The 23,703-nt window shown below is 43.3% G+C and overlaps 2 protein-coding genes across 2 annotated transcripts; both read left to right on the forward strand.

The window, feature by feature from the left end:
- Positions 1 to 8,888: 8,888 nt before the first annotated feature.
- On the forward strand, positions 8,889 to 9,659 carry LOC132872946 (C-X-C motif chemokine 11-6-like). Its single transcript, XM_060908089.1, has 4 exons — positions 8,889 to 8,997; positions 9,095 to 9,221; positions 9,314 to 9,403; positions 9,500 to 9,659. Exons 1-4 carry the CDS (start codon positions 8,940 to 8,942, stop codon positions 9,510 to 9,512), a joined length of 288 nt encoding a protein of 95 aa, XP_060764072.1. The 5' UTR covers positions 8,889 to 8,939; the 3' UTR covers positions 9,513 to 9,659.
- A 10,084-nt stretch (positions 9,660 to 19,743) lies between these two features.
- Positions 19,744 to 20,501, forward strand: LOC132872947 (C-X-C motif chemokine 11-6-like). Its single transcript, XM_060908090.1, has 4 exons — positions 19,744 to 19,857; positions 19,955 to 20,081; positions 20,174 to 20,263; positions 20,360 to 20,501. Exons 1-4 carry the CDS (start codon positions 19,800 to 19,802, stop codon positions 20,370 to 20,372), a joined length of 288 nt encoding a protein of 95 aa, XP_060764073.1. The 5' UTR covers positions 19,744 to 19,799; the 3' UTR covers positions 20,373 to 20,501.
- Positions 20,502 to 23,703: the final 3,202 nt, after the last annotated feature.

Raw genomic sequence — 23,703 nt, forward strand, 5'->3', positions numbered from 1 at the left:
TAAAGGCTCACATACTTTTGCCACTCACAGGTATGTAATATTGGATCATTTTCCTCAGTAAATAAATGGCCAAATATAATATTTTTGTCTCATATGTTTAACTGGATTCTCTTTATCTAATTTTAAGACTTGTGTGAAAATCTGATGATGTTTTAGGTTATATTTATGTAGAAATATAGAAAATTCTAAAGGCTTCACAAACTTTCAATCACCACTGTACTTTCTGCTACAGAGAAGACAAAGCTTAAAATTCAGTGCACAGTCCTTTTTTTTAAACAAACAGTTAATGTTGTCTTTAAATGTAAGAAATGTAATAAATTCACAGTCATCACAGTATAGCAGGATGGACAACATGATGTACAAAAATAATCAAAAATTAAAACTTTTTTTAAAGAAAAATGTATGAAGTAGTGTATATTTGACCTTACCAATATTTACTAATGACTCTATCTAAAGATAAAAAAGTACCAAAGTTAGTTTAAAGCTCTGACATTTTGTTGAAGTAGAGTTAAGGTTGAGCATGTGTATATTTAAACTTCTGTTGTTGCATGATTTCAATGATAATCTGAACATTTCCTATCCAGGACACACACGTGTATATTTAATATCCCAGTTCATTTCCACTGAAAAGAGAAATAATGATGTTTCAATTTCATTTGCTGCCTTCAGGAGACACATGCAATTACCCTCATGCTCTTTGGCACCATTGAGGCTGCAAAAACAGTTCTCCTTTCTCTGTAAGCCTACTATTCCACAAAAACCCCAGACAATTTCCACATTGAAATCAGCAACACAAGAAATCCATCTGAAATTCAGAGCAGAACATTTCACTGGACATAAAAAGATGAAAAGTGATTTCAGAGAGAAAAAAGTAGGAATGTGTGAATATACGGTATTGTAGCAGTTCGTGTCGGTGGAGCACAGAAAGACGGCAGGCCAGAATTCAGTTTACCAAACTCTTTATTTTAGCTTTTCAGCTTTACTAAGCATACGTGCGCACACACACACACCAGTCATCTCGTTGGGGAGAGAGCCCCTTCCTCTGCTCTTTCTCTCCTCATATAGGGCGCAGTCATTGGGGAAGACACACAAACACAGGTTAACCAACATCAGGTGCAGTGATTCTGCCACTTACCTTCCCTGACTCCACCCTCCGGTCACAGACCGACGCTTGACCACGCCCCCGCTGCCACATACCCCCACCGCCCAACTCAGGCCGGGCAGCTGTCTGGCCTGCAGCCGACTCCCCCCTCCCTTGATGGGAGAGGAAGTCCGCCACGACCATCTGTGCCCCCGGCCTGTGGACCACCTTGAAATTAAAGGGCTGGAGTGCCAGATACCAACGGGTGATCCGCGCATTGGAATCCTTCATGCGGTGGAGCCACTGGAGGGGCGCGTGGTCCGAACAGAGGGTGAAAGAGCACCCCAGGAGGTAGTAGCGGAGGGTGAGGACCGCCCACTTGATCGCCAGGCACTCCTTTTCGATGGTGCTGTAGCGCCCCTCACGCACTGACAGCTTCCTGCTTATGTACAGGATGGGGCAGTCCTCCCCCTCCACCTCCTGGGACAAAACAGCCCCCAGCCATCTGTCCAACGCATCCGTCTGCAATATAAAAGGGAGAGAAAAGTCAGGGGAGTGTAACAGTGGCCCCCCACACAGTGCAGCCTTTACCTCAGAAAAAGCCCGCTGGCATTGCTCCGTCCAATGGACCGGATCTGGTGCCCCCTTTTTAGTGAGATCAGTCAGCAGGCTGGTGACGTCCGAATAATTAGGTATAAACCTACGATAATAGCCAGCCAGCCCCAGAAACTGTCTCACCCCCTTTTTTGTCTTGGGCCTCGGGCAGGCTGCAATCGCTGCTGTCTTGTTAATTTGGGGACGCACCTGCTTGTTGCCCAAGTGGAAGCCCAGATACCGTACTTCCACATGCCCAATTGCACCCTTCTTCAGGTTGGCTGTGAGACCCGCCTGCCTCAGCGACCTAAGGACGGCCCTCAGATGTTGTAGGTGCCACGGCCAGTCATTACTATAAATAATGATGTTGTCAAGGTACGCCGCCGCATAGGTGGCGTGGGGGCAGAGGACCCTATCCATCAGCCGCTGAAACGTAGTGGGTGCCCCAAACAGCCCAAAAGGAAGTGTGACAAACTGGTGTAAGCCGAACAGTGTGGAAAAGGCCATTTTTTCTCGGGATAATGGAGTCAAGGGGATCTGCCAATAACCCTTCGTCAAATCCAGTGTCGAGTAAAAGCGAGCCGTGCCTAGTCAATCGAGCAACTCATCAATATGAGGCATTGGTTATTCATTGAATTTAGACACCGCGTTGACTTTTCTATAGTCTACACAGAACCGGACTGACCCGTCGGTCTTGGGTACCAAGACCACCGGGCTGCTCCAGTCACTGTGGGACTCCTCGACGATGCCCATTTCGAGCATGGCCTCGAGTTCTTCCAGAACCACTTTTTTCTTGTGTTCAGGTAACCTGTAAGGGCGGCTGCGCACTACCACCCCCGGGGGCATCTCAATGTGGTGCTCTATGAGGTCAGTGTGGCCAGGCAGGGGCGAGAACACGTCCGAAAACTCGGTCTGCAACTGGACGACCTCCGTGAGTTGGGTCGGGGAGAGGTGGTCTCCACAGGGGACCGGAGAGGTACGTGATGCCAATGTTCCCTTTTGAACCTCCGGCCCCAGCTTTGCCTTCTCCGGAACCACCGACACCAATGCCACGGGGACCTCCTCATTCCAGAGTTTGAGCAGATTGAGGTGGTAAACCTGTAGCGCCCCACCCCTGCCCGTTCGCCTCACCTCATAGTCGACGTCCCCGACTCGCCATGTGACCTCAAAGGGTCCTTGCCACTTGGCGATTAATTTGGAGCTCGATGTGGGCAACAGTATGAGAACTTTATCTCCCGGTGCGAACTCCCTAAGGCGTGTACCCCTGTCATACAGGCGGGTTTGCTGTTCTTGGGACTGCCGCAAATTCTCCTGGGTTAGGTGTGTGAGTGTGTGGAGTTTTGCGTGCAGGTCAATAACATATTGAATTTGATTTTTACTGGGTGAAGGTCCCTGTTCCCAATTTTCTCGCAGCACATCTAGAATGCCGCACAGCTTTCGCCCATATAACAATTCGAACAGGGAGAACCCCATGGAGGCTTGGGGGACCTCTCGCACTGCAAATAACAAGGGTTCGAGCCATTTATCCCAATTACGTGCGTCCTCACTTACGAATTTTTTAATTATATTCTTGAGGGTGCGATTGAACCGTTCGACTAAACCGTCCATTTGTGGGTGATAAACGCTGGTGCAGATCGGTTTAATACCCAATAACCCATACAGTTCATTGAGTGTACGCGACATAAACGAGGTGCCTTGGTCAGTCAGAATCTCTTTCGGGATTCCAACTCGGGAGATGACGCGGAAGAGCGCTTCCACAATACTGCGTGCTGGGATATTGCGCAGAGGCACTGCTTCTGGGTATCGTGTTGCATAGTCCACAAGAACTAAAATAAAGCGGTACCCTCGTGTTGACCGATCTAATGGCCCGGCAAGATCCATTCCAATTCTTTTGAATGGGGTCTCAATTAATGGAAGAGGGCGCAAGGGCACTTTTGGAATGGCTGCTGGATTTACTAACTGGCATTCGCGGCACGCCGTACACCACCTATGGACATCGCCGCGAATCCCTCGCCAATAGAACCGGGCCATTATTTGGGCTAGTGTCTTATCCTGCCCTAAGTGTCCAGCCATGGGATTAAAGTGAGCCACCTGGAATACCAATTCCCGGTGGCTCTTCGGAATCAAAAGCTGCGTGACTTGCTCTTTAGTTTGAGTGTCCTGCGTCACTCGGTATAACCTAGCCTTCATAATAGAAAAATGGGGAAGGACGGGGTGGCGTTTGGCTGGAACATTTGACCATCGATTACTCTCACTTGGTCAAACGCATGCCGCAGAGACTCGTCCCGGGATTGCTCTCACGGGAAATCCCCAAGGGATTCCCCGAGAGAGGGAGGAAGAGCCTGCTGCTCCTCACTCTGACGTGGAGATGACGTAGACGGCTTTGTGACAGCTGCTCCCACCAAAGTGACATCGGGACCTCCCCCTGCTAAACTATGGCAGGACCCACTCTTCACTAGATGGCTCATTAACTCCCCAAATCCCGGCCAATCAGTCCCCAAAATTATCCTTCATAATAGAAAAATGGGGAAGGATGGGGTGGCGTTTGGCTGGAACATTTGACCATCGATTACTCTCACTTGGTCAAACGCATGCCGCAGAGACTCGTCCCGGGATTGCTCTAACGGGAATTCCCAAGGGATTCCCCGAGAGAGGGAGGAAGAGCCTGCTGCTCCTCACTCTGACGTGGAGATGACGTAGACGGCTTTGTGACAGCTGCTCCCACCAAAGCGACACTGGGACCTCCCCCTGCTAAACTATGGCAGGACCCACTCTTCACTAGATGGCTCATTAACTCCCCAAATCCCGGCCAATCAGTCCCCAAAATTATAGAGTGGGTGAGGCGAGATTTAACTGCTGCCTTTACTCTAAATTTTCCCCCTCGAAAAAGAATGTGGACCGACACTAAAGGGTAGCTGTGAACATCCCCGTGCACACACAACACCTTCACCAATTGTGCTCCCCCCAATGCCTCGTCTTGCACCAGGCTTTGGTGAATTGAAGTCTGATTGAGGACGAGACACAGGAGGAGAGGGGGGGGAGAGAGGGAGAGAAGAGGGAAGAAGAGGATGTCTGCTGTCCTGCCATCGGAACAGCCGCCAAATGGTCCTCTGCCAACTCGATTGCCTGATCCAGCGATGCCGGGCGGTGGCACTGAACCCACTCTGCGGTTCCCTCTGGTAGGCGGGCAATGAACTGCTCCAGTACCACCTGATCGATGATCCCCTCGGCGTCGCGGTTGTCGGCCCTCAACCACCGCCCGCAGGCGTCCTGGAGCTGCTGGCCAAACGCGAACGGCCGGCCGACTTCCTCCAGACGTAGAGCGCAGAAGCGCTGATGCTGATGTGCCGGAACGCCTGTCGGTCTTCTTGCTGCGCCAGCACCAGGGCCTCGAACCAGTGCTCCTGCTCCTTTCGGAGGGTGACTAGCGCCTGGTGCTGGCTCTGCTGGGCCATGGCGAGGGCGTGGACCAGGTCCGCGAAGGGGGAGGACTCCATGGGGCTGTTCTTTTTCCTGTGCTCGATTTCCCGGGTTTCAGCACCACTGTAGCAGTTCGTGTGGGTGGAGCACAGAAAGACGTCAGGCCAGAATTCAGTTTACCAAACTCTTTATTTTAGCTTTTCAGCTTTACTAAGCATAGGCACGCACGCACACACACCAGGCATCTCGTTGGGGAGAGAGCCCCTTCCTCTGCTCTTTCTCTCCTCATATAGGGCGCAGTCACTGGGGAAGACACACAAACACAGATTAACCAACATCAGGTGCAGTGATTCTGCCACTTATCTTCCCTGACTCCACCCTCCGGTCACAGACCGATGCTTGACCACGCCCCCACTGCCACAGGTATATGTTAAATATCTAGCTTTTAAATGTATGCACAGTTGTATATTTTACTGTTTCAAAGATGAATAAAGTTCAGTTGAATGCAGCATGGTCTCAAATGAGGAAAATCAGATTCCTCAGTTTGTATAAAATGTTAGAAAGATGAACATAAGGGTCAGGGGTGGGGTTAACGCTCGGACCTTTGGTTAGATTTTCATTCATATGAAATCCAGAGGTGGGATTTATGAAAGTATATTTACTTTGTTCCTCTACTTAAGTTTATTTTACTCAGCTTTTTTTTTTTACTTCCATCCTATATTTCATAGGAAAAAAATCTCTTTTTTTTGTCACTATGTTTTCAACCACAACCTGGTGATGTTATATTTGTAAAGTCATAGGGTGATATTTCAGCATCAAACAGCTGCAAGGAGTTGATCAGAATTGGTAATCAATTTAAACTTGAACAGATGTGAGAGCGGGCGGTACGGTGGAGTAATGGTTAGCACTGTTGCCTCACAGCAAGAAGGTCCGGGTTCGAGCCTTGTGGCTGACGAGGGCCTTTCTGTGTGGAGTTTGCATGTTGTCTGCGTGGGTTTCCTCCAGGTCCTCCGGTTTCCCCCAAAGACATGCAGGTTAGGTTAACTGGTGACTCTAAATTGACCGTAGGTGTGAATGTGAGTGTGAATGGTTGTCTGTCTCTATGTGTCAGCCCTGTGATGACCTGGCGACTTGCCCAGGGTGTACCCTGCCTTTCGCCCGTAGTCAGCTGGGATAGGCTCCAGCTTGCCTGCGACCCTGTAGAACAGGATAAAGCGGCTAAAGATAGTGAGATATGAGAACAAAAATAAGACCTGATGTGTAACAATCACAGTTATTATTGTGGGAGCGAACATTTGAGAGATTAGCAATGAAACTGTTGTTATTTCACCTTCACTAATATGAAAAGTTCATGATTGCTCCTTCAACTTCTGATAAATTTTGCACAGAATCTAGATGTAAAGTTTACCATACATCAGATTTAGTAATAAAGTTGCAGACTTCATTAAATGAAAACCCAAACACAGTGAGTAAATTTAGACTCAGTCACTGCTGTGGGGCTGTTAAGCTCTTATTATCAGAAGAATTGTGCACAAAATGAAAAAAGCATGAAACTTTCAGAGTTTGTTCTTGAAGGCATAAGCTTTAATTTGAGACGTGGAGGCATTCTCAGTTTGACCTCTGGGGTCAGCTAGAGGTCATTGACCTCCATGATGGCACATTTCTATGCATGAAATTAGAAAAGGCTGCATTTTAACACCTAAATGTGATGTAAATATAAAATAAATGTGTTTTTCCATGTTACTGGGCATGAAAAAATCATATATAATACTGATATTCCTCTTAGGGGTAACTTCAGGGGTCAGGTAGAGGTCATTGACCTTTGAAATTTGAAGTTTCTATGCATGACATTCTAGACGGGTGTATCTTAGGATCTAAATGTGATAGAAATGTGAAATTAATGTGTATTTCCTTGTTTCTGACCATGAGAAACCCATTTTTAATACTGGTATTACTCTTACAGGTCATCTCTGGGGTCAGCTAGAGGTCACTGACCTCCAGCATAATGCATATCTATGCACGAAATTAGAAACGGGTGTATCTTAGGTTCTAAATGTGATAGAAATGTAAACTAAATGTGTATTTCCATGTTTCTGGCCATGATAAACTAATTTCTAATACTGATATCATTTTTATGTCACCTCTGAGGTCAGCTAGAGGTCACTGACCTCCACGATAATGCATTTCTAAGCATGAAATTAGAAACAATCTATCTTTGGATTAAAATGTGAAATACTGTAAATGTAAAGTAAATATATCATTCCATGTTTCTGGACATGACACAACTCATTTCTGATAAGTAAAACATCTCCAGTGGTCACAAACTATGTCAGAAGCTGAACACAGTTGCCCCATTTCCATTGATAATTTCAAAGTGAGTAATGTTTTGGAGCATTTGCTCTCATTTGCACTAGAGTTGAAGAATACAGTATATTGTAGTTTAATTTTCAGTCATTTTAATGTTGGACATTGATAGGGCAATTCTAAATTCACAGGAATAACTATATGTCAGTCTAGCAGAGGTAGAGATTCAACGGAATTTTCATGTTCATGTTTTGTGTGTAGCCCATTATTTTCCCGCGGTTCAGAGTGGGGCAAGTGGTGTGGTTTTCCAGTGTTCTGTTTTCAGTGTTTCTGTTTCAGTGTTCTGTTTTCAGTGTTCTGTTTTCCAGTGTTCTGTAGTTACAATTTGTAGGCCAACATTGTAATCCCCAAAGGTCAAGGCCCTTAAAATAAATGTAGATACTATAGTGATTTTAAAATGTTCTTTATGGAACCTGTTCAACTGTTTACACTGCATTTAGAGTTTTGATTGTAGTTCAAGTTTTTGATTAGTTAAAGTTTATAATTTCTGACAAGTTGAAGTATATTTCTGTCATGTTCATATTCATATGGAATTGTTTCTTACAATCCAAAATACATGAGATTTTTATATAGATTTATCAAAATGTGGGATGTTTCCCAACCTTGCCTGTTCTCCATGATGTTGACCTCTCAGAATGATATCAGTATCAAAAATGGGTTTCTCATGTACAGAATCATAGAAATACAAATTTAGTTTACATTTCTATCACATTTAGAACCTGAGGTACACCCGTTTCTAATTTTATGCATAGAAATGCATTATGCTGGAGGTCAGTGACCTCTAGCTGACCCCAGAGATGACCTGTAAGAGTAATATCAGTATCAAAACTGGGTTTCTCATGGTCAGAAACAAGGAAATACACATTAACTTCACATTTCTATCACATTTAGATCCTAAGATACACCCGTCTAGAATGTCATGCATAGAAACTTCAAATTTCAAAGGTCAATGACCTCTACCTGACCCCTGAAGTTACCCCAAGAGGAATATCAGTATTATATGTGATTTTTTTCATGTCCAGGCACATGGAAAAACACATTTATTTTACATTTACATCACATTTAGATGTTAAGATACAGTCTTTTCTGATTTCATGCATAGAAATGTGATATCATGGAGGTCAATGACCTCTAGCTGACCCCAGAGGTCAAACTGAGAATGCCTCCACGTCTCAAATTAAAGCTTATGCCTTCAAGAACAAACCCTGAAAGTTTCATGCTTTTTTCATTTTGTGCACAATTGTTATGCTTAACAGGCCCACTAATAAACCAGTTCCAAGAAATAAGAAAGTGAGCTCCAGAGGAAGTACGACTGAAAGTAAAAGTGATTCTCCAAAAGGAAGGGAGATGGGAAAACACCAAAATGAGCATATAAAAGAGGAGGAAACACACTCGTTCATTCACATCATCAACAAGCATCAAGAAGAAAATCATCACCAGAATCTTCAGAGCATCAAGTGTGTTCAAGAGCGAGAGGAAAATGAAGTCTGCCGCAGTTTTTCTTGTGTTTGCCTGTCTACTTATTGTTCATGTACAAGGTAAGATTCTTCATCCTCATCTGCACCTCTTTTCATAATAAACAGGATTCAACAGAGTTGTAAAAACTCCAAATCTACAATTTCCTTCTGTTTGCAGGACAGGCCAAGATCAGCGTATCGAGGTGTTTGTGTCAGGGTCCTGCAGCTAACGCAGTTCGTCTACAACGGATTGCCAAGATTGAAGTTTATCCTGCTAGTGCATCTTGTGAAAATGTGGAAATCATGTAAGTTCAATAACAACTCACATTCAAAACAATATATAATACAACTGAATTTAGTTCTATTGTGTTTTCTAACTTGTTATTTATCTCTGTAGTGTCACTCTGAAGAACGGTGCAGGAAAAAAATGCTTGAATCCAAAATCCAAATTTACTGAGAAATACATCAAGACAGCGTTAGAAAAAAGGTGAGTTAATTTTATTACATAGTGTGAAAGCTTAATATTCTTCTATTATCGATATAAGAGACAAAACTAAGTTGTAAAATGTGTTTGTGTTTGCAGGAGTGCAGAGTAAAGCGTGCACCGTGTCATTACTGAACAGAAGTGGAAGAAGAGAGCACAGAGACAGCTTGATTCAAACATATTGTAAAAAGTGTACATATGATACGTCTGAGGTTTAATTTATAAGAGTTACTTGTGTATATTGCTGGATGTATATAGTTTTTGACAATACATGCATTATTCTTTAAAATATTGTGTTGTTTTGGTCTCCAAACCTACTAAATTATAATAAAATCAGCACATAACAGTGCTTAAAAACTACAGAAAGCAATACAATGTGTTTCTTATGTGCAAGATATCAAATATATTTTTATACTTTTTGCCCAATATCAGGTCAGTATGATGTCTCAGTGTGAACTGACATGAAAACTGACTCTTCATTCATGTTATAACACAAATGTTAGACGCTATTATTAATGAGATAATGAGAAGACAGGAGGAGGAGAGGTCCTTACCAAATCCACACCCACACCTACAGCAGAGATATTCAGCAAACTGCACACACACATCACTGAAACACTGAATTCAGCAGTGACTAAAACACAAATTTTTTAAAATTATATTAAAAGCACAATGTGTTCATTCGCTCTCTGATAAATACTCAGTGAATGGTATTGTTGATATTGTCTCATTACTTCATGTTCATAATAATTCTCACATGTGAACAGAGCCGGTTCAGACCTCCATGGGGTCCTAGGCAGAATTCTACTAAGGGGCGCTCTTAACTGAACCCCAAAATGTTCAAAATTCGCACCTGACACCCAGTGCTTCTACTCATCCCCCCTTTAAACATATTGCACTAGTGTCGCCACCTGTTGGTCTAACTCCAAATAAATACAGATCAAATCCGACCAAATCAAATCGAACTAAATGTGTAACAAACTACTCACCATTAAAAATGTCCCTTTCTGCACTTTCTGGATGCAAAATCATCAATAATGTCATCATATGATATTTGCTTCCCCACATCATGGTTGATGCTCATGATGGCTAAACCACTCAGACGTTCCTGGGACATGGAAGATCTCAGATAGTTTTTGATCATTTTTAACTTGCTGAAGCTCCTCTCAGCTGAGACAACTGTCACAGGCAGAGTGACAGCAATTCTCAGGGCTATCCAAAGGTTAGGATAGAGTTCCTCCAGATTTTTCTCACAAAGGAAAGAAAGCAGCTCAAAGGCAGTCATGTTAGCTGATGGTAGGTCAGGTAAATTCTTGATTTCGTTTGCCAGATCAACTCCACTGATGTCACAGTCTTGTTTGAAGGTCAGAGTTTTCTCAAGTTCCATACACTGAGCCTTTAAGGAGTCACTGGACATCTGACATGCAGTGCTGAAGTTCAGCACTACTCCATATTTAGTCTTCACCTCAGAGCATTTTTTAAGGATTTTCCACTAGGAGACCAACTGGTCTGGGCAATACAATCACAGGCCCCAGAGTCCATGCGGCTGCACCGCTTCGGCATATTCTGTGATGCAAAATGGTTCACCAATCACCATACAGACAAACACACTACAGTGACTACACAGCTATCAAGAGCAATTACCAAGCACAAATGTTATGTCACAGACACTCAAATTTACACAGTAATGACATTGGATTCTGACGTCAGCCATCTCAGTAACCAAATTTTAGTTTTGTTTTTCTTAACCAACATGATCTTGTAACCAAATGGTCTCCCAGTAACTATGTTAAAAAATGCTCTGCTTCACCTGGTTCAGAGTTTCAAATCGTTCATCAATGGATGCTATTGTGGAGTCAACCACAATGTTGAAGAAGTAAAATATAGATAAGGCTACTATTAATTCAGCTCCATCAAATTGGCTGCACTTGTTTTACCTTCAGATACTGTACTTAAAATGTAGGTGATTTAGATTATTATTTAGCCTAGTTAGCACCATTGTCATAAACTGTGGGTGGTAGAAATGGGCTACTGGACTTGCTTGAAAATTCTTGAAAACGTTTCACCTCTCGTCCAAAAGGCGAGTCTGATATCTGATAGGGAGTATCAGATATTTATCTTCTCCTGGATCAGAATCAGAATCAGAATTCTGATGACCAGCTCATCTAAGGTGTCATTGAGGCATCATGTTGGTGTGGGTCACTGGAGAGCCAGCTCCTCAGGCCAGGACTCGGCTGTCTACATTCATCTTAACAACAAAGGACACTCATTTCAGAATTGTGACGTACGCATTTTAGCCAGAGAGGATCATTGGCATGAGCGAGGAGTTAAAGAAGCCATTTTTGTCAACCTGGAACGGCCATCACTGAACAGAGGTGGGGGTCTAAGACATCATTTGTCAAACATCTACAAGGCGGTCTTGGACACTCTTCCCAGACGGCTGGGTGTACGCCAGGACCCAGCTGTTTTCGGTGACTCACAGGAGGACAGAGAGAGTCAGATTGCCATTGATCACCCTAACGGGCAATCCTTTGATCACCCTAATGACTCGCCGTTCACACCCAGCCTCCAGTGACCCACACCAACATGATGCCTCAATGACACCTTAGATGAGCTGGTCATCAGAATTCTGATTCTGATTCTGATCCAGGAGAAGATAAATATCTGATACTCCCTATTAGTCAGACAGAACTGAGGAAGCCTTTTGGACGAGAGGTGAAACATTTTCAAGAATTTTCAAGCAAGTCCAGTTGCCCATTTTTACCACCCACAGTTTACTATGACCTGGATGATTGAGAATCTTCACAGACACCATTGTCATAATATTTCACGAGTTTTATTTATTCACTAATATATCTGCATCTATATTTGCCTGTGGGCTATCCAAGCAAGCAAAATTCAATCTTATGCCGCTTTTCCACTACAAACGCGGCTGAGTTGGGCTGAGCCGTGCCGTGCTGAGTCGGGCTGAGCGGGGCTGTCGGAGTTGCATTTCGACTACAACCGCGCTGAACCGTGCTGGCTGGAAGTGGGTGGACACACTGGGTGGAGTTAGCGAAAGTGGGTGGACGTCAGGTGATGTCGTTAAGCAGCGCAAACAGTGACATCAGTGAGCTTTTAAGCGGTAGTCTCACGACCCGAATAGTTAACAATAAACATGGAGGACATGGAGTCGTTAGTGTTGCTGGTCTTGGTGCTGTGGCTTGTTGTCACCGACAACGCCAACAGATACTGGCAAGAGCGTATAGATGAGGCGAGGCGCGTAAGGCTTCAGAAATTCTCGTAATTCGTAATTCTTCTCCTTCCGGGTTTGCGGTGTTACACGCGCTCGCGGGGCGTGTGTGGGCATGTGAGGACACTCCTCCTCACCAATCAGTGCACAGGGGAGTGTCTGCTCACGCCCCCAGCCTCAGTCGGCTCGCTTTGGCTCGCTTCAGCCCCACTCCAAAACGGTGCGAGTTTTAGGGGCTAAGCAGGGCTGAAGCGAGCTGAGTCGTGCTGGTTTTTGGTAGTCGAAACGCGAGCCGTGTCGGGCTGAAGTGAGCTGAAGCGAGCTGAAGTGAGCTGAAAAAGGGTAGTGGAAAAGGGCCATATGTAAATATTTATCCATTACTTTCCATTTTGTATAAGTGCAGTTGTAACTACACTCAGAACAATTGATATAACACTTAAATTGTAGAAGCCAGCAAGATGCACACGGAGACCATCCGGGGTTCACCCAGGGCTCACCGCCATGTTATGTAGGTCAAACACCGACTAGCCCCATGCCTCCCACCCGGAGAGGAGAGTTACCTGACTACTGTTCCCGCTGTTCATTTTCATGCAGTTTCTTTTTCCTTTTTTCACTCCCCAAAGGATAACTCCGCTTCATCTTGCTAGGTTGATGCACATGCACTGGGAATCTGACGTGCGCGAGCAGCGCGATGGAGAGTCACGTCGTCCCGTTTTTTTTGTTTTCCCCCCATGGGGCCTCTATGAGTTTGCGGGGCCCTACGCAACGTGTGTAGTGTGCGTATTGGGTGAACCGGTACTGCATGTGAACTAAAAGGAAATTTCCACACAGTTCATGATATTCGGTGGCATGGTGGTGGTGACGTGGGGATTGCTGCTGTCTCACAGCTCCAAGTTCTCCAATAGTCTTGAGTTGGGTTGAGATCTGATGACTGTGAAGGTCATGTCATATGATTTACATCATTTTCATCATCATCATCATCATCATCATCATCATCATCATCATCATCCAGTCATTCAGTGAGCCCCAGTGACTGTATGTGTGAGTGGATGTTGTATCAGGAAGTTGAACATTAAGCCAAAATGACCGAATATAATATTTTTGCCTGTTTTGCTGCATCTGGGCCAGGACAGCTTGCCATCATTGATGGAACAATGAATTCTGAATTATACCAGAGAATTCTAAAAGAAAATGTCAGGACATCTGTCCATGAACTGATTCTCAAGAGAAGGTGGGTCATGCAGCAAGACAAGGACCCTATCATGGTGATAACAGAGACTTGGCTGCATGAAAACATCCCAGACCTAGCTGTGGAGCTAGCAGGTCGTACAATCTTCTGGGCGGACTGCACATCAGACTCGGGTAAGATGAGAGGAGGAGGTGTGTGCGTCTATATCAACAATAGTTGGTGCTCGGACACTGCCGTTATTGAGAGATATTGCTGTCCAGACTTAGAGTTTTTACTGTTAAAGTGCAGACCTTTTTATCTGCCCAGGGAAATCACTCAAGTGTTTGTAGCTGCTGTGTATATCCACCCATGAGCTAATGCTAATGTAGCTATGAGAAGCTGCATGATCGCATCAGCAGGCAGCAGAACAAACACCCAGAGGGCTTTTTCATCGTGGCTGGGGACTTCAACCACACCAATTTAAAGACTGTGCTCCCCAGATTCTATAAGAATGTGGACATTAAAACAAGGAAGGGCAGAACACTAGACCAGGTCTACACCAACATTTCTGGAGCCTACAAAGCCCGCCCCTCCCCTCACCTCGGACACTCAGACCATCTTTCCTTGTTCCTGACACCAGCTTACAAGCCCCTCATCTGCAGGTCTAAGCCACAGTACAAGTCCATGCAGTGCTGGACTGAGGAGGCCACACTATCCTTGCAGGATTGTTTTGAGGATACCATATGGGAGCTCTTTGAGGAACTAGACACTGAGCTCCACACCTCCTCTGTACTGTCATACATCAGTTTCTGCATGGACAATGTAACAACAAGGAAACGGGTGAAAATATTCCCCAACCAGAAACCCTGGTTTAACACCAATATCAGAGCATTACTCCAAGCCAGGGATTCAGCACTGAGGTCAGGAGATGGGGAGGCCTACAGGAAGGCTAGAGTGGACCTAAACAGAGGCATCAAGGCTGCTAAAACAAATACAGAGAGCAGATAGTGGCCAATTTCAGGGAAAACAACCCCTGCTCCATGTGGAAAGGCATCCAGAACATTACAGACTACAAACAATGCCACAACACCCCCTCCTCCACTGACATTTCTCTTCCAGATCAACTTAACATTTTTTTCTCCCGCTTTGAAGAGGACAGCAAACAGGCAGAGGACACACAGCTGACACCGTCAGAGCATGACCAGCCCCCCACCATCCACCAACACCAGGTACTGCGAGTCCTGCGAGGCATCGACACCAGCAAAGCACCAGGACTGGATGGAGTACCAGGGAGGGTGCTGAAATCATGTGCCCATCAGCTTGCTGCTGTATTTACTAACATCTTTAACTGTTCGCTGCAGCAAGCCATAGTCCCCACCTGCCTGAAAACTGCCACCATAATCCCCGTGCCCAAATTCTCTGCCATCACAGGGTTGAATGATTACCGGCCTGTGGCCCTGACACCGGTGATTATGAAATGTATGGAGAGACTGGTGTTACAGCATGTCAACGCCCATATTCCACCTGACTTTGACCAACATCAGTTTGTCTACAGGTCCAACAGATCCACAGACGATGCCATCTCCATCGCCCTCCACACCGCTCTCAGCCACATTGAAAGTCCCAAAACATACATCAGGATGCTGTTTGTTGACTTCAGTTCGGCATTTAACTCCATCAGCCCCAGCTGACTGATCACCAAACTGCAGACACTGCAACTTGGAACCTCCCTCTGTCTGTGGATCAAGGACTTCCTGACTAACAGACCCTAGCATGTCAGGATGGGCACCTCCACATCCTCCACCATCGTCCTCAATACCGGTGCTCCTCAGGGCTGTGTTCTGAGTCCAGTCTTGTACATGCTGTACACCCACGACCGTGTTGCCACCCATGGCTCCAACACCCTCATTAAATTTGCGGACGATACAACCATTGTTGGATTGATCAACAATGATGACGAGGCACCATACAGGGAGGAGGTCCAAGCACTGGTGGCCTGGTGCAGTGACAACCACCTCAACCTCAACACCAAGAAGACAAAAGAACTCATGATTGACTTCCGGAAGACAAGGACCACACTACACTCAGGCCTGAGCATCAATGGGGAAGAAGTGGAGTGGGTCAAAAACTTCAAGTTCCTCGGACTGCGCATCTCAGAGGACCTGGGCTGGATTCTGAACACCACCCACATTATTAAAAAGGCCCATGAGCATCTCTTTTTCCTGAGAACGCTGAAGAGGAACAAACTCCCTCCACCTCTGCTGAAAAACTTTTATCACTGCACAGTAGAGAGTGTCCTGACCTACGGCTGTACAGTGTGGTATGCCAGCTGCACTGCGTCCAAGAAGAAACAACTGCAGCAGGTCATCAAGACTGCTCAGTGGATCATTGGCTCCCCACTCCTACGCCTAGAGGAGATCTACTCGAGCCGGCTCCTTCGACGGGCCACAAAAATCAAGGATGACCCCGCCCACCCAGGACACTCTCTATTTTCCAACCTCCCCTCTGGCAGACTCAGAGTCATGAGAGCCCGCACCAACAGACTGAAGAACAGCTTCTTCCCCATGGCTGTGAAGAGACTGCTGCAGGAATCATGACCACCCCCCCACACACACACACACTACTACCTCCCAGTCAATGGATAATAACTCTTGCACCTCAAATATAGACTGCATTTTTAATACAGATTATTTAGATATAACATTTTATCTGCACTTTACTGTTTTTACTATTTATGTTCAATATATTTTCTTGTGGGGCGGCACGGTGGTGTAGTGGTTAGCGCTGTCGCCTCACAGCAAGAAAGTCCGGGTTTGAGCCCCGTGGCTGGCGAGGGCCTTTCTGTGCAGAGTTTGCATGTTCTCCCTGTGTCCGCGGGGGTTTGCTCCGGTTTCCCCCACAGTCCAAAGACATGCAGGTTAGGTTAACTGGTGACTCTAAATTGACCGTAGGTGTGAATGTGAGTGTGAATGGTTGTCTGTGTCTATGTGTCAGCCCTGTGATGACCTGGCGACTTGTCCAGGGTGTACCCCGCCTTTCGGCCGTAGTCAGCTGGGATAGGCTCCAGCTTGCCTGCGACCCTGTAGACCAGGATAAAGCGGCTAGAGGAGATGAGATGAGATGAGATATTTTCTTCTGACTGTGACATGTCGCTGCTATAAGAGAGATGCTGCCAAACGGAATTTCGTTGTATTCTTGTACAATGGCAATAAAGCTTCTTCATATTCTAAGCACACAAGTCGTTCTATAGAATGGTTAAAGAAGAATAAAGTTAATGTTTTGGAATGGCCAAGTCAAAGTCCTGACCTTAATCCAATCGAAATGTTGTGGAAGGACCTGAAGCAAGCAGTTCATGTGAGGAAACCCACCAACATCTCAGAGTTGAAGCTGTTCTGTACGGAGGAATGGGCTAAAATTCCTCCAAGCCGGTGTGCAGGACTGATCAACAGTTACCGGAAATGTTTAGTTGCAGTTACTGCTGCACAAGGGGGTCACACCAGATACTGAAAACAAAGGCTCACATACTTTTGCCACTCACAGGTATGTAATATTGGATCATTTTCCTCAATAAATAAATGGCCAAGTATAATATTTTTGTCTCATATGTTTAACTGGGTTCTCTTTATCTACTTTTAAGACGTGTGAAAATCTGATGATGTTTTAGGTCATATTTATGCAGAAATATAGAAAATTCTAAAGGCTTCACAAACTTTCAATCACCACTCTACTTTGTGCTACAGAGAAGACAAAGCTTAAAATTCAGTGCACAGTCCTTTTTTTTTTTAAACGAACAGTTAATGTTGTCTTTCAGTGTAAGAAATGTAATAAATTCACAGTCATCACAGTGTAGCAGGATGGACAAGATGATGTGCAAAAATAATCAAAAATTTAAACTTTTTTTAAAGAAAAATTTATGAAGTAGTGGATATTTGACCTTACCAATATTTCCTAATGACTCTATCTAAAGATAAAAAAGTACCAAAGTTGGTTTAAAGCTCTGACATTTTGTTGAAGTAGAGTTAAGGTTAAGCATGTGTATATTTGAACTTCTGTTGTTGCATGATTTCAATGATAATCTGAACATTTCCTATCCAGGACACACACGTGTATATTTAATATCCCAGTTCATTTCCACTGAAAAGAGAAATAATGATGTTTCAAATTCATTTGCTGCTTTCAGGAGACACATGCAATTACCCTCATGCTCTTTGACACCATTGAGGCTGCAAAAACAGTTCTCCTTTCTCTGTAAGCCTACTATTCCACAAAAACCCCAGACAAACAATTTCCACATTGAAATCAGCAACACAACAAATCCATCTGAAATTCAGAGCAGAACATTTCACTGCACATAGAAAGATGAAAAGTGATTTCAGAGAGAAAAAAGTAGGAATGTGTGAATATACGGTATTGTAGCAGTTCGTGTGGGTGGAGCACAGAAAGACGTCAGGCCAGAATTCAGTTTACCAAACTCTTTATTTTAGCTTTTCAGCTTTACTAAGCATACACGCGCACACACACACACCAGTCATCTCGTTGGGGAGAGAGCCCCTTCCTCTGCTCTTTCTCTCCTCATATAGGGCGCAGTCATTGGGGAAGACACACAAACACAGATTAACCAACATCAGGTGCAGTGATTCTGCCACTTACCTTCCCTGACTCCACCCTCCGGTCACTGACCGATGCTTGACCACGCCCCCACTGCCACAGGTACATGTTAAATATCTAGCTTTTAAATGTATGCACAGTTGTATATTTTACTGTTTCAAAGATGAATAAAGTTCAGTTGAATGCAGCATGGTCTCAATTGAGGAAAATCAGATTCCTCAGTTTGTATAAAATGTTAGAAAGATGAACATAAGGGTCAGGGGTGGGGTTAACGCTCGGGCCTTTGGTTAGATTTTCATTCATATGAAATCCAGAGGTGGGATTTATGAAAGTATATTTACTTCGTTCCTCTACTTAAGTTTATTTTACTCAGCTTTTTTTTTTTACTTCCATCCTATATTTCATAGGAAAAAATCTCTATTTTTTTTTTGTCACTATGTTTTCAACCACAACCTGGTGATGTTATATTTGTGAAGTCATAAGGTCATATTTCAGCATCAAACAGCTGCAAGGAGGTGATCAGAATTGGTAATCAATTTAACTTTAACAGATGTGAGAGCGGGCGGTACGGTGGAGTAATGGTTAGCGCTGTTGCCTCACAGCAAGAAGGTCCGGGTTCGAGCCTTGTGGCCGACGAGGGCCTTTCTGTGTGGAGTTTGCATGTTGTCTGCGTGGGTTTCCTCCGGGTCCTCCAGTTTTCCCCAAAGACATGCAGGTTAGGTTAACTGGGGACTCTAAATTGGCCGTAGGTGTGAGTGTGAATGGTTGTCTGTCTCTATGTGTCAGCCCTGTGATGACCTGGCGACTTGTCCAGGGCGTACCCCGCCTTTCGCCCGTAGTCAGCTGGGATAGGCTCCAGCTTGCCTGCGACCCTGTAGAACAGGATAAAGCGGCTAGAGATAATGAGATATGAGAGCAAAAATAAGACCTGATGTGTAACAATCACAGTTATTATTGTGGGAGCGAACATTTGAGAGATTAGCAATGAAACTGTTGTTATTTCACCTTCACTAATATGAAAAGTTCATGACTGCTCCTTCAACTTCTGATAAATTTTGCACAGAGTCTAGATGTAAAGTTTGCCATACGTCAGATTTAGTAATAAAGTTGCAGACTTCATTAAATGAAAACCCAAACACAGTGAGTAAATTTAGACTCAGTCACTGTTGACTATCAGATAAACCATTTCTAAGAAATGAGAAAGTGAGCTCCAGAGGAAGTACGACTGAAAGTAAGTGATTCTCCAAAAGGAAGGGAGATGGGGAAACACCGATCTGAGCATATAAAAGAGGAGGAAACACACTCGTTCATTCACATCATCAACAAGCATCAAGAAGAAAATCATCACCAGAATCTTCAGAGCATCGAGTGTGTTCAAGAGCGAGAGGAAAATGAAGTCTGCCGCAGTTTTTCTTGTGTTTGCCTGTCTACTTATTGTTCATGTACAAGGTAAGATTCTTCATCCTCATCTGCACCTCTTTTCATAATAAACACGATTCAACAGAGTTGTAAAAACTCCAAATCTACAATTTCCTTCTGTTTGCAGGACAGGCCAAGATCAGCGTATCGAGGTGTTTGTGTCAGGGTCCTGCAGCTAACGCAGTTCGTCTACAACGGATTGCCAAGATTGAAGTTTATCCTGCTAGTGCATCTTGTGAAAATGTGGAAATCATGTAAGTTCAATAACAACTCACATCCAAAACAATGTATAATACAACTGAATTTAGTTCTATTGCATTTTCTAACTTGTTATTTATCTCTGTAGTGTCACTCTGAAGAACGGTGCAGGAAAAAAATGCTTGAATCCAAAATCCAAATTTACTGAGAAATACATCAAGAGAGCGTTAGAAAAAAGGTGAGTTCATTTTATTACATAGTGTGAAAGCTTAATATTCTTCTATTATCGATATAAGAGACAAAACTAAGTTGTAAAATGTGTTTGTGTTTGCAGGAGTGCAGAGTAAAGCGTGCACCGTGTCATTACTGAACAGAAGTGGAAGAAGAGAGCACAGAGACAGCTTGATTCAAACATGTTGTAAAAAGTGTACATATGATACGTCTGAGGTTTAATTTATAAGAGTTACTTGTGTATATTGCTGGATGTATATAGTTTTTGACAATACATGCATTATTCTTTAAAATATTGTGTTGTTTTGGTCTCCAAACATACTAAATTATAATAAAATCAGCACATAACAGTGCTTAAAAACTACAGAAAGCAATACAATGTGTTTCTTATGAGCAAGATATCAAATACATTTTTATACTTTTTGCCCAATATCAGGTCAGTATGATTTCTAAGTGTGAACTGAGATGAAAACTGACCCTTCATTCATGTTATAACACAAATGTTAGATGTTATTATTAATGAGATAATGAGAGGACAGGAGGAGGAGAGGTCCTTACCAAATCCACACCCACACCTACAGCAGAGATATTCAGCAAACTGCACACACACACACACACACACACACACACACACACACACACACACACACACACACACACACCACTGAATTCAGCAGTGAATAAAACACACCTGTGAATTTTTTAAAATGATATTAAAAGCACCATGTGTTCATTCGCTCTCTGATAAATACTCAGTGAATGGTATTGTTGATATTGTCTCATTACTTTATGTTCATAATAATTCTCACATGTGAACTAAAAGGAAATTTCCACACAGTTCATGATATTCGGTGGCATGGTGGTGGTGACGTGGGGATTGCTGCTGTCTCACAGCTCCAAGTTCTCCAATAGTCTTGAGTTGGGTTGAGATCTGGTGACTGTGAAGGTCATGTCATATGATTTACATCATTTTCATCATCATCATCCAGTCATTCAGTGAGCCCCAGTGACTGTATATGTGAGTGGATGTTGTATCAGGAAGTTGAACATGAAGCCAAAATATCTGACATCCTCTAGTGGCTGGCTGTAGTACTTCCACAAATTAGATTGAGCATTTTGCATATTAATTAATGAATAATGCTGTATTTACCACTAGATATCGTGTTCAATGCCACATTTTTAGCTGCTCTTCAGGTAACAGCTCTTAACGTCCACACTACCAGCACGAAGGAGGGGTTTGTAGAGATGTTTCATCATAGGATAAAGATGATCAGTCAGAAGAAGTGTGGACTGATTTGGAGCGACTCTTCCCTCTAAGGGGACAAGTGGAGCAAAAGCAGGGCAGTAAAATGCCCCAACAGTGTAACAGAGCTTCCAGATTTTCCTTTAATTTGTCACATATTTCTGAAGATTTGATCATTAAATATAGCCACACTGTTATGAAAAATAAATAAGAATTCCCTGTTTTAGAAATAACTTTCATGAAATGACAATAAGATTCATTGAATGATCACATTACAGGGTGGACATGTTTTACAGAGGTGCTTGAAAATTTGTGAACCCTTTAGAATTTTCTATGTTTCTGCATAAATATGACCTAAAACATCATCAAATCTTCACACAAGTCCTAAAAGTAGATAAAGAGAACCCAGTTAACCCTTTGATGCAAAACATGGGTCAAAAGTGACCCGGCTGAGTTTTTATCTTCTATATCTTTGCAATAAATTAATTCCATCATTCAGTATTCAAGGTATTCCTCAATTAACTTGTTTTTGATCATCGTACATCCTTATTTTATTTTTTCCTTTCTTACTTTTTGGATAAAAACCTTTTTTTGTATCACTACCCTTCTAATGCACAACATGGGTCAAAAACGACCTGCATTCATTTTCCAGGTTATTTCATGTATGGCTGAGTGTTTCTATGATATACTTTTGAAATAAATTCATTTTGTCATTTACTTTTCCAAATATGCAGTAAATATCTTGTTTTTGTTTAGCACAGATCATCATTTTTATTTTTATTTTCTTAAGTTCTGAACAATAAAAAAAAGCTTTTGTAATTCCACATCAAGTTTACACACATGGGTCAGAACCGACCCGCATGCATTTACTCCAGCGTTTGGTGGGAACTGTGAATTGTGCTTGTATCAGACATTTCACAGCTCTGCACAGCACCCTTTGCCCATCTCATACATGCAAGTAATGCTTTTCAATTGTTCTAACATTACCTTAGAAAATAATTGATTATGTTTAGGTTACCTTGAGAGTGAGTAGATTACTTGTCAGAAAGTTACAAGTAATTACTATTAGCTACCGAGCTGTTGACATATTCTACTTTAGTTAGCTAATTTTATTGTAGTTGGCTTAGCTAACGACATAGTTAATAAATAAATAACTGGCCCCATTCACTGCTAAAGTAATTACTTGAAACAAATTATTATTATAGTATTAAGACATTTAATTTTAAATCGGGGCAGCACGGCGGTGTAGTGGTTAGCGCTGTCGCCTCACAGCAAGAAGGTCCTGGGTTCGAGCCCCATGGCCGGCGAAGGCCTTTCTGTGTGGAGTTTGCATGTTCTCCCCGTGTCGCGTGGGTTTCCTCCGGGTGCTCCGGTTTCCCCCACAGTCCAAAGACATGCAGGTTAGGTTAACTGGTGACTCTAAATTGACTGTAGGTGTGAATGTGAGTGTGAATGGTTGTCTGTGTCTATGTGTCAGCCCTGTGATGACCTGGTGACTTGTCCAGGTGTACCCCGCCTTTCGCCCGTAGTCAGCTGGGATAGGCTCCAGCTTGCCTGTGTAGGTGTAATTATCCTTATATGTATGTAGATTGTTGTTAAGTGATCAATCTTTAATAATTAAATTGAATCAATCCCATTGAATCATTTAATTTGACTCATCTGAATTGAATCATACCATGGAATCAGTCTCATTGAATCGTTTGAAGTGAATCATTCAAATGAATCATTCAGTGAATCATCTAGTGAATCATTTAGTGAATCATTTAGTGAATCATACCAGTATTTGATATAACTCAGAATTTTGATCACTTACCAAGCTGCAGCCAATATTCATATACACCTTAATAGTTCTTTTGCGATGTGGGTGACTTCAAAAGTATCGGAACAGCAGACAAAAAACATAATTTCAATAATAATGGAGTTTATTATAACAAAGATAAAAAAATTAAAAAAAAGAAAAAAAAAGAAAATTGAACAGCAGCAGAATGAAATCTTCTATAAACAGAGTGTGTGTGTGTGTGTGTGTGTGTGTGTGTAAGCAAAGGATTAGCTTTGTAGGCTAACTAGACAAAGGAAAGCTAGCTAGCATGTGTATGTAGCCAAGTGATTAGTTTTGGGTGCTAACTAGACAAAGGAATGCTAGCTAACGTGCTTTTCAGGCCTAGTGGGTGGCTACGTGTTTGAGGCCTAGTGGGTGTGTGATA

This window comes from Neoarius graeffei, chromosome 24 (genome assembly GCF_027579695.1).
Source record: "Neoarius graeffei isolate fNeoGra1 chromosome 24, fNeoGra1.pri, whole genome shotgun sequence".
Classification (NCBI taxonomy): Eukaryota; Metazoa; Chordata; class Actinopteri; order Siluriformes; family Ariidae; genus Neoarius; species Neoarius graeffei.

What these genes read in the sequence shown, in the direction of transcription:
- LOC132872946 (XM_060908089.1), top strand. Translation starts at nt 8,940, where the DNA reads ATGAAGTCTGCCGCAGTTTTTCTTGTGTTTGCCTGTCTACTTATTGTT. An exon ending in ACTTATTGTTCATGTACAAG is followed by an intron (nt 8,998 to 9,094) that starts GTAAGATTCTTC and finishes TTCTGTTTGCAG; the next exon opens with GACAGGCCAAGATCAGCGTA. An exon ending in TGTGAAAATGTGGAAATCAT is followed by an intron (nt 9,222 to 9,313) that starts GTAAGTTCAATA and finishes TTATCTCTGTAG; the next exon opens with TGTCACTCTGAAGAACGGTG.
- LOC132872947 (XM_060908090.1), top strand. Translation starts at nt 19,800, where the DNA reads ATGAAGTCTGCCGCAGTTTTTCTTGTGTTTGCCTGTCTACTTATTGTT. An exon ending in ACTTATTGTTCATGTACAAG is followed by an intron (nt 19,858 to 19,954) that starts GTAAGATTCTTC and finishes TTCTGTTTGCAG; the next exon opens with GACAGGCCAAGATCAGCGTA. An exon ending in TGTGAAAATGTGGAAATCAT is followed by an intron (nt 20,082 to 20,173) that starts GTAAGTTCAATA and finishes TTATCTCTGTAG; the next exon opens with TGTCACTCTGAAGAACGGTG.